General features: G+C 37.7%; 1 protein-coding gene across 23 annotated transcripts in view; it reads right to left on the bottom strand.

Annotated features, from left to right (window-relative positions):
- LOC127964937 (uncharacterized) overlaps positions 1-11150 on the bottom strand; it is a 420295-nt gene that overhangs the window by 198497 nt on the left and 210648 nt on the right. Inside the window, exon 2 of one of the 23 annotated variants that reach the window (XM_052565491.1) lies at positions 4861-5783. The exons of the other annotated variants lie outside the window; for them this stretch is intronic. Within the exon in view, the coding sequence (XP_052421451.1) occupies positions 4920-5783 (864 nt within the window). The 3' untranslated portion in view covers positions 4861-4919. Of the gene's footprint in view, positions 1-4860; positions 5784-11150 lie in introns of those variants that run through there. 23 annotated transcript variants of the gene reach the window in all.

Below are 11150 nucleotides of genomic sequence, written 5' to 3'. Positions count from 1 at the left end.
AAATAATGTAATCATCAGGTTTTAGCCAGGTTTCTGTCAAACAGAGCACATCTATATTATGATCAGTTATCATATTATTTACAAAAAGTGTTTTCGTAGAAAGGGATCTGATATTCAATAAGCCAAGCTTTATCATTTGTTTATCCATATTGCATTTGTTTTTTATTTGTTGAACCTCAATTAAATTATTAACCTTAACTTGGTTTGGACGTTTTTTGTATTTTCTAGTTCGGGGAACAGACACAGTCTCTACAGTGTGATATCTAGGTGAAAGAGTCTCTATGTGCTGAGAATTAGCTGACCTCTTAAAGAGTTCATGATCATTTCTGTTCAACTTTATTTCTCAGTTGATAAATCCATCCACAATTCATAAAACACAATACATGCAACTTCCTGTCATTGAAATCATTTAAAAATCAAAGCGACAGGTTAGAAAAAAAAAGCGTCTGGCCCAAATATTCAGTTATCACTAATGAACTGTTTGACAAACACTTCTTGCTTCGAAGTACATATCCGAATTTAAAAAAAATAAATAAATCACAAACAGTCCCCAGAGTCTCAATCTGAATCAACGGAGCCGCGAACATGCTCCGAGGTGCCGATCTGAATCAACCGAGTCGCGAACATGCTCCGGAAGTGCCGATCCGAGTCGCGAACAGGCTCCGAAGTGGCGATCTGAATCAAGCGAGTCGCGAGTCGCGAGTCGCGAACAGGCTCCGAAGTGCCGATCTGAATCAACCGAGTCGCGAACAGGCTCCGAAGTGCCGATCTGAATCAACCGAGTCGCGAGTCGCGAACAGGCTCCGAAGTGCCGATCTGAATCAACCGAGTCGCGAACAGGCTCCGAAGTCCCGATCTGAATCAACGGAGTCGCGACCATGCTCCGAAGTGCCGATCTGAATCAACCGAGTCGCGACCATGCTCCGAAGTGCCGATCTGAATCAACCGAGTCGCGAACAGGCTCCGAAGTGCCGATCTGAAAACTTCGATCAAAGAATGTAAAAAATAACTCTATTTCTCTAATAACTCTACAACTCTATGAAAGACTCAGACCACGTATCTAAAAATAAATCGCTTTAGTAAAAGAGAAATAATAAGAGGAGTGAAGTTTCCTACCGTTCTGCTGTGTTTGGTCCTCACCGAAGCTCCGCGGCTCGTCTCCGCCCCTCACACGCGCGTTTACAGCACTAAATTAATAATCTTTGCTAATTATTATACATCTACTTCATTGTCAGCTTCAGGTACTTCATGTATTATTGTTCAATGAACTGTTTGATACAAAAAAAGTTGTATTTAGTAATAATTCAGAATTATAAAAATAAAATATATAAAAAATAATGGTTTATATTTTAATATCCTTTAAAATATAATTTATTTCTGTGATGTGCAGCTGTATTTTCAGCATCATTCCTCCAGTCTTCAGTGTCACATGATCTTCAGAAATCAGTCTAATATGATGATTTATTATAAGAATTATTAATATTTGTGATGCCAAATATTATTTTGGAATCTGTGATACTTTTTTCCGGATTCTTCGATGTATACTTTTTTTTTTAAAGAACAGCGTTTATTCAAAATATAAATCTCTTCTAACAATACTAATCTTTGATTTCACTTCTTATCAATTTAATACATCCTAAAAGAGTTATAAACTTTTGAACTCTATTGTTTATTGTTAGAAAAGTCTTCTATTTTAAATAAATGCTCTTCTTTTTGACATTTCATTCATCAAAGAATCCTGAAAGAAGTATCACAGTTTCAGCAGCACAACTCTGATAATAAATCATCATATTATTCTGATTTGTGAGGATCATGTGACACTGAAGACTGGAGGAATGATGCTGAAAATCACAGAAATAAAATAGATTTTAATGTATATTAAAATAAAAAAGTTGTTTTACTTCATAATAATATTTCACTTTTTTTCCTGTATTTGTGATCAAATAAATGCAGTTTTGATGAGTAAACTCCTGTAAAAACAACAACAACAACAACAACACATAAAAAATCATTCTGATCCCAAACTCTGACCGGTGTGTGTGTGTGTTTGTGTATAGCACTAATACACTAATCCCCACAAGAATAAAGATGTTAAATATTCATCTGAGAAAACTATGTTGCATCATAATGAAAGGAAGTGTGACGTACACTTTCTGTAAACTGAGCCAAACATTTTCACTGATTTAGGGTAGAGTAAGATTATTTACAGTATTGCGCAAGTTAGTTCATACTTGGAAATAATTTTATATGCAATATTACCTTTTCTTTTCATTATCATCTTTAAGAGTTCATGATCATTTCTGTTCAACTTTATTTCTCAGTTGATAAATCCATCCACAATTCATAAAACAAAACACATGCAACTTCCTGTCATTGAAATCATTTAAAAATCAAAGCGACAGGTTAGAAAAAAAAGCCTCAGGCCCAAATATTCAGTTATCACTAATAAACTGTTTGACAAACACTTCTTGCTTCGAAGTACATATCTGAATTTAAAAAAATAAATAAATCACAAACATTCCCCAGAGTCTCAATATGAATCAACGGAGCCGCGAAAATGCTCCAAAGTGCCGATCTGAATCAACGGAGTCGCGAACATGCTCCGAAGTTGCGATCTGAATCAACCGAGTCGCGAACAGGCTCCGAAGTGCCGATCTGAATCAAGCGAGTCGCGAACAGGCTCCGAAGTGCCGATCTGAATCAACGGAGTCGCGAACATGCTCCGAAGTGCCGATCTGAATCAACCGAGTCGCGAGTCGCGAACAGGCTCCGAAGTGCCGATCTGAATCAACAGATTGTTTGTGTATAGCACTTACACACTAATCCCCACAAGAATAAAGATGTTAAATACTCATCTGAGAAAACTATGTTGCATCATAATGAAAGGATGTGTGACGTACACTTTCTGTAAACTGAGCCAAACATTTTCACTGATTTAGGGTAGAGTAAGAATATTTACAGTATTGTGCAAGTTAGTTCATACTTGAATATAATTTTATATCCAATATTACCTTTTCTTTTCATTATCATCTTATCAATCAATCAATCAACTTTATTTATATAGTGCTTTAAACCAAATACATTGCGTCAAAGCACTGAGCAACATTCATTTGGAAAACAGTGTCTCAATAATGCAAAATGATAGTTAAAGGCAGTTCACCATTGAATTCAGTTATGTCATCTCTGTTCAGTTTAAATAGTGTCTGTGCATTTATTTGCAATCAAGTCAATGATATCGCTGTAGATAAAGTGACCCCAACTAAGCAAGCCAGAGGCGACAGCGGCAAGGAACCAAAACCCGATCGGTGACAGAATGGAGAAAAAAACCTTGGGAGAAACCAGGCTCAGTTGGGGGGCCAGTTCTCCTCTGACCAGACGAAACCAGGCTGCAGCAAAGTCAGATTGTGAAGAAGAATCATCTGTTTCCTGTGGTCTTGTCCTGGTGGTCCTCTGAGACAAGGTATTTACAGGGGATCTGTATATGGGGCTCTAGTTGTCCTGGTCTCCGCTGTCTTTCAGGGCAGTAGAGGTCCTTTCTAGGTGCTGATCCACCATCATGTCTGGATTCGTACTGGATCCGGGTGGCTGCAGTGACACTCTGGTCTGGATACAGACTGGATCTGGTGGCCACGGTGACCTCGGAACAAGAGAGAAACAGACAAATATTAGCGTAGATGCCATTCTTCTAATGATGTAGAAGGTACACGTTATGTGAAGTGTTTCCGGTTCCGGTTTACCTTATTAATGCAGCCTAAAAAACCTTTAACGGATTTGGATATTAAAAGCATATTAGTATGTTATGTGTATGCCAGGTTAAAGAGATGGGTCTTCAATCTAGATTTAAACTGCAAGAGTGTGTCTGCCTCCCGAACAATGTTAGGTAGGTTATTCCAGAGTTTAGGCGCCAAATAGGAAAAGGACCTGCCACCCGCAGTTGATTTTGATATTCTAGGTATTATCAAATTGCCTGAGTTTTGAGAACGTAGCGGACGTAGAGGAGTATAATGTAAAAAGGAGGTCATTCAAATACTGAGGTGCTAAACCGTTCAGGGCTTTATAAGTAATAAGCAATATTTAAAAATCTATAGGATGTTTGATAGGGAGCCAGTGCAGCGATGACAGGACCGGGCTAATATGGTCATACTTCCTGGTTCCTGTAAGAACTCTTGCTGCTGCATTGTGGACTAGCTGTAGTTTGTTTACTAAGCGTGCAGAACAACCACCCAATAAAGCATTACAACAATCTAACCTTGAAGTCATAAATGCATGGATTAACATTTCTGCATTTGACATTGAGAGGATAGGCCGTAATTTAGATATATTTTTGAGATGGAAAAATGCAGTTTTACAAACGCTAGAAACGTGGCTTTCTAAGGAAAGATTGCGATCAAATAGCACACCTAGGTTCCTAACTGATGACAAAGAATTGACAGAGCAACCATCAAGTCTTAGACCGTGTTCTAGGTTATTGCAAGCAGAGTTTTTAGGTCGTATAATTAACACTTCTGTTTTTTCTGAATTTAGCAGTAAGAAATTACTCGTCATCCAATTTTTTATATCGACTATGCATTCCATTAGTTTTTCAAATTGGTGTGTTTCACTGGGCCGCGAAGAATTATAGAGCTGAGTATCATCAGCATAACAGTGAAAGCTAACACCATGTTTCCTGATGATATCTCCCAAGGGTAACATATAAAGTGTGAAGAGTAGCGGCCCTAGTACTGAGCCTTGAGGTACTCCATACTGCACTTGTGATCGATATGATACATCTTCATTCACTGCTACGAACTGATGGCGGTCATATAAGTACGATTTAAACCATCCTAGTGCACTTCCACTGATGCCAACAAAGTGTTCAAGTCTATGCAAAAGAATGCTGTGGTCAATTGTGTCAAACGCAGCACTAAGATCCAATAAAACTAATAGAGAGATACACCCACGATCAGATGATAAGAGCAGATCATTTGTAACTCTAAGGAGAGCAGTCTAAGTACTATGATACGGCTAAATCCTGACTGGAAATCCTCACATATACCATTTTTCTCTAAGAAGGAACATAATTGTGAGGATACCACCTTTTCTAGTATCTTGGGCAGAAAAGGGAGATTCGAGATTGGTCTATAATTAACTAGTTCTTTGGGGTCAAGTTGTGGGTTTTTTATGAGAGGCTTAATAACAGCCAGTTTGAAAGTTTTGGGGACATATCCTAATGACAATGAGGAATTAATAATAGTCAAAAGAGGACCATTAACTTCTGGAAGCACCTCTTTTAGGAGCTTAGATGGTATAGGGTCTAACATACATGTTGTAGGTTTAGATGATTTAACAAGTTTATACAATTCTTCCTCTCCTATAGTAGAGAATGAGTGGAACTGTTCCTCAGGGGGTCTATAGTGCACTGTCTGATGTGATACTGTAGCTGACGGCTGAATGGTTGCAATTTTATCTCTAATAGTATCGATTTTAGAAGTAAAGTAGTTCATAAAGTCATTACTGCTGTGGTGTTGGGAAATGTCAACACTTGTTGAGGCTTTATTTTTAATTAATTTAGCCACTGTATTGAATAAATACCTGGGGTTATGTTTGTTTTCTTCTAAAAGAGAAGAAAAGTAATCAGATCTAGCAGTTTTTAATGCTTTTCTGTAGGATATGTTACTTTCCCGCCAAGCAATACGAAATACCTCTAGTTTTGTTTTCCTCCAGCTGCGCTCCATTTTTCGGGCTGCTCTCTTTAGGGTGCGAGTATGCTCATTATACCATGGTGTCAAACTGTTTTCCTTAACCTTCCTTAAGCGTAAAGGAGCAACTGTATTTAAAGTGCTAGAAAAGAGAGAGTCCATAGTTTCTGTTACATCATCAAGTTGTTCTGAGGTTTTGGATATGCTAAGGAATTTGGATACATCAGGAAGATAACTTAAAAAAGCAGTCTTTTGCGGTAGAAGTGATGGTTCTTCGATACTTGTAACAAGAAGTAGAATTTACAATTTTGGCTATATGAAGTTTGCACAGAACTAAATAATGATCTGAGATATCATCACTTGGCTGAATAATTTCAACACTATCAACATCAATTCCATGTGACAGTATTAAATCTAGAGTATGATTTCGACAATGAGTAGGTCCTGAAACATGTTGTCTAACACCAATAGAGTTCAGAATGTCTATAAATGCTGATCCCAATGCATCTTTTTCATTATCGACATGGATATTAAAATCACCAACTATTAAAACTTTATCTGCAGCCAGAACTAATTCGGATGTAAAATCAGCAAACTCTTTAATAAAGTCTGTATGGTGGCCTGGTGGCCTGTGTACAGTAGCCAGTACAAACATAACAGGGGATTTATCATTAACATTTGTTTCTCTGGATAATGTTATATGTAGCACCATTACTTCAAACCAGTTATACTTGACGCCTGCCCTCTGAGAAATCCTGAAAACGTTGTTATAAATTGAAGCAACACCTCCACCTTTGCCTTTTAGACGTGGCTCGTGTTTATAACAGTAATCTTGGGGGGTGGACTCATTTCAAATAATGTAATCATCAGGTTTTAGCCAGGTTTCTGTCAAACAGAGCACATCTATATTATGATCAGTTATCATATTATTTACAAAAAGTGTTTTCGTAGAAAGGGATCTGATATTCAATAAGCCAAGCTTTATCATTTGTTTATCCATATTGCATTTGTTTTTTATTTGTTGAACCTCAATTAAATTATTAACCTTAACTTGGTTTGGACGTTTTTTGTATTTTCTAGTTCGGGGAACAGACACAGTCTCTACAGTGTGATATCTAGGTGAAAGAGTCTCTATGTGCTGAGAATTAGCTGACCTCTTAAAGAGTTCATGATCATTTCTGTTCAACTTTATTTCTCAGTTGATAAATCCATCCACAATTCATAAAACACAATACATGCAACTTCCTGTCATTGAAATCATTTAAAAATCAAAGCGACAGGTTAGAAAAAAAAAGCGTCTGGCCCAAATATTCAGTTATCACTAATGAACTGTTTGACAAACACTTCTTGCTTCGAAGTACATATCCGAATTTAAAAAAATAAATAAATCACAAACAGTCCCCAGAGTCTCAATCTGAATCAACGGAGCCGCGAACATGCTCCGAAGTGCCGATCTGAATCAACCGAGTCGCGAACATGCTCCGGAAGTGCCGATCTGAATCAACCGAGTCGCGAACAGGCTCCGAAGTGGCGATCTGAATCAAGCGAGTCGCGAGTCCCGAACAGGCTCCGAAGTGCCGATCTGAATCAACCGAGTCGCGAACAGGCTCCGAAGTGCCGATCTGAATCAACCGAGTCGCGAGTCGCGAACAGGCTCCGAAGTGCCGATCTGAATCAACCGAGTCGCGAACAGGCTCCGAAGTGCCGATCTGAATCAACGGAGTCGCGACCATGCTCCGAAGTGCCGATCTGAATCAACCGAGTCGCGAACAGTCTCCGAAGTGCCGATCTGAAAACTTCGATCAAAGAATGTAAAAAATAACTCTATTTCTCTACTCTACAACTCTATGAAAGACTCAGACCACGTATCTAAAAATAAATCGCTTTAGTAAAAGAGAAATAATAAGAGGAGTGAAGTTTCCTACCGTTCTGCTGTGTTTGGTCCTCACCGAAGCTCCGCGGCTCGTCTCCGCCCCTCACACGCGCGTTTACAGCACTAAATTAATAATCTTTGCTAATTATTATACATCTACTTCATTGTCAGCTTCAGGTACTTCATGTATTATTGTTCAATGAACTGTTTGATACAAAAAAAGTTGTATTTAGTAATAATTCAAAATTATGAAAATAAAATATATAAAAAATAATGGTTTATATTTTAATATCCTTTAAAATATAATTTATTTCTGTGATGTGCAGCTGTATTTTCAGCATCATTCCTCCAGTCTTCAGTGTCACATGATCTTCAGAAATCAGTCTAATATGATGATTTATTATAAGAATTATTAATATTTGTGATGCCAAATATTATTTTGGAATCTGTGATACTTTTTTCCGGATTCTTCGATGTATACTTTTTTTTTTTAAAGAACAGCGTTTATTCAAAATATAAATCTCTTCTAACAATACTAATCTTTGATTTCACTTCTTATCAATTTAATACATCCTAAAAGAGTTATAAACTTTTGAACTCTATTGTTTATTGTTAGAAAAGTCTTCTATTTTAAATAAATGCTCTTCTTTTTGACATTTCATTCATCAAAGAATCCTGAAAGAAGTATCACAGTTTCAGCAGCACAACTCTGATAATAAATCATCATATTATTCTGATTTGTGAGGATCATGTGACACTGAAGACTGGAGGAATGATGCTGAAAATCACAGAAATAAAATAGATTTTAATGTATATTAAAATAAAAAAGTTGTTTTACTTCATAATAATATTTCACTTTTTTCCTGTATTTGTGATCAAATAAATGCAGTTTTGATGAGTAAACTCCTGTAAAAACAACAACAACAACAACAACACATAAAAAATCATTCTGATCCCAAACTCTGACCGGTGTGTGTGTGTGTTTGTGTATAGCACTTATCCACTAATCCCCACAAGAATAAAGATGTTAAATATTCATCTGAGAAAACTATGTTGCATCATAATGAAAGGAAGTGTGACGTACACTTTCTGTAAACTGAGCCAAACATTTTCACTGATTTAGGGTAGAGTAAGATTATTTACAGTATTGCGCAAGTTAGTTCATACTTGGAAATAATTTTATATGCAATATTACCTTTTCTTTTCATTATCATCTTTAAGAGTTCATGATCATTTCTGTTCAACTTTATTTCTCAGTTGATAAATCCATCCACAATTCATAAAACAAAACACATGCAACTTCCTGTCATTGAAATCATTTAAAAATCAAAGCGACAGGTTAGAAAAAAAAGCCTCAGGCCCAAATATTCAGTTATCACTAATAAACTGTTTGACAAACACTTCTTGCTTCGAAGTACATATCTGAATTTAAAAAAATAAATAAATCACAAACATTCCCCAGAGTCTCAATATGAATCAACGGAGCCGCGAAAATGCTCCAAAGTGCCGATCTGAATCAACGGAGTCGCGAACATGCTCCGAAGTGGCGATCTGAATCAACCGAGTCGCGAACAGGCTCCGAAGTGCCGATCTGAATCAAGCGAGTCGCGAACAGGCTCCGAAGTGCCGATCTGAATCAACGGAGTCGCGAACATGCTCCGAAGTGCCGATCTGAATCAACCGAGTCGCGAGTCGCGAACAGGCTCCGAAGTGCCGATCTGAATCAACAGATTGTTTGTGTATAGCACTTACACACTAATCCCCACAAGAATAAAGATGTTAAATACTCATCTGAGAAAACTATGTTGCATCATAATGAAAGGATGTGTGACGTACACTTTCTGTAAACTGAGCCAAACATTTTCACTGATTTAGGGTAGAGTAAGAATATTTACAGTATTGTGCAAGTTAGTTCATACTTGAATATAATTTTATATGCAATATTACCTTTTCTTTTCATTATCATCTTATCAATCAATCAATCAACTTTATTTATATAGTGCTTTAAACCAAATACATTGCGTCAAAGCACTGAGCAACATTCATTTGGAAAACAGTGTCTCAATAATGCAAAATGATAGTTAAAGGCAGTTCACCATTGAATTCAGTTATGTCATCTCTGTTCAGTTTAAATAGTGTCTGTGCATTTATTTGCAATCAAGTCAATGATATCGCTGTAGATAAAGTGACCCCAACTAAGCAAGCCAGAGGCGACAGCGGCAAGGAACCAAAACCCGATCGGTGACAGAATGGAGAAAAAAACCTTGGGAGAAACCAGGCTCAGTTGGGGGGCCAGTTCTCCTCTGACCAGACGAAACCAGGCTGCAGCAAAGTCAGATTGTGAAGAAGAATCATCTGTTTCCTGTGGTCTTGTCCTGGTGGTCCTCTGAGACAAGGTCTTTACAGGGGATCTGTATATGGGGCTCTAGTTGTCCTGGTCTCCGCTGTCTTTCAGGGCAGTAGAGGTCCTTTCTAGGTGCTGATCCACCATCATGTCTGGATTCGTACTGGATCCGGGTGGCTGCAGTGACACTCTGGTCTGGATACAGACTGGATCTGGTGGCCACGGTGACCTCGGAACAAGAGAGAAACAGACAAATATTAGCGTAGATGCCATTCTTCTAATGATGTAGAAGGTACACGTTATGTGAAGTGTTTCCGGTTCCGGTTTACCTTATTAATGCAGCCTAAAAAACCTTTAACGGATTTGGATATTAAAAGCATATTAGTATGTTATGTGTATGCCAGGTTAAAGAGATGGGTCTTCAATCTAGATTTAAACTGCAAGAGTGTGTCTGCCTCCCGAACAATGTTAGGTAGGTTATTCCAGAGTTTAGGCGCCAAATAGGAAAAGGACCTGCCACCCGCAGTTGATTTTGATATTCTAGGTATTATCAAATTGCCTGAGTTTTGAGAACGTAGCGGACGTAGAGGAGTATAATGTAAAAAGGAGGTCATTCAAATACTGAGGTGCTAAACCGTTCAGGGCTTTATAAGTAATAAGCAATATTTAAAAATCTATAGGATGTTTGATAGGGAGCCAGTGCAGCGATGACAGGACCGGGCTAATATGGTCATACTTCCTGGTTCCTGTAAGAACTCTTGCTGCTGCATTGTGGACTAGCTGTAGTTTGTTTACTAAGCGTGCAGAACAACCACCCAATAAAGCATTACAACAATCTAACCTTGAAGTCATAAATGCATGGATTAACATTTCTGCATTTGACATTGAGAGGATAGGCCGTAATTTAGATATATTTTTGAGATGGAAAAATGCAGTTTTACAAACGCTAGAAACGTGGCTTTCTAAGGAAAGATTGCGATCAAATAGCACACCTAGGTTCCTAACTGATGACAAAGAATTGACAGAGCAACCATCAAGTCTTAGACCGTGTTCTAGGTTATTGCAAGCAGAGTTTTTAGGTCGTATAATTAACACTTCTGTTTTTTCTGAATTTAGCAGTAAGAAATTACTCGTCATCCAATTTTTTATATCGACTATGCATTCCCAGAGGTGGGTAGAGTACCCAAAAACTTTACTCAAGTAAAAGTAAAAGTAATTCTAGAAATATTTACTCAAGTAAAAGTAAAAGTACTAG

This window comes from Carassius gibelio, chromosome B9 (genome assembly GCF_023724105.1).
Source record: "Carassius gibelio isolate Cgi1373 ecotype wild population from Czech Republic chromosome B9, carGib1.2-hapl.c, whole genome shotgun sequence".
In the NCBI taxonomy this organism is placed as follows: domain Eukaryota; kingdom Metazoa; phylum Chordata; class Actinopteri; order Cypriniformes; family Cyprinidae; genus Carassius; species Carassius gibelio.
Note: the sequence above shows the minus strand (reverse complement) of the source record. Positions and strands in the feature narration are given on the sequence as shown.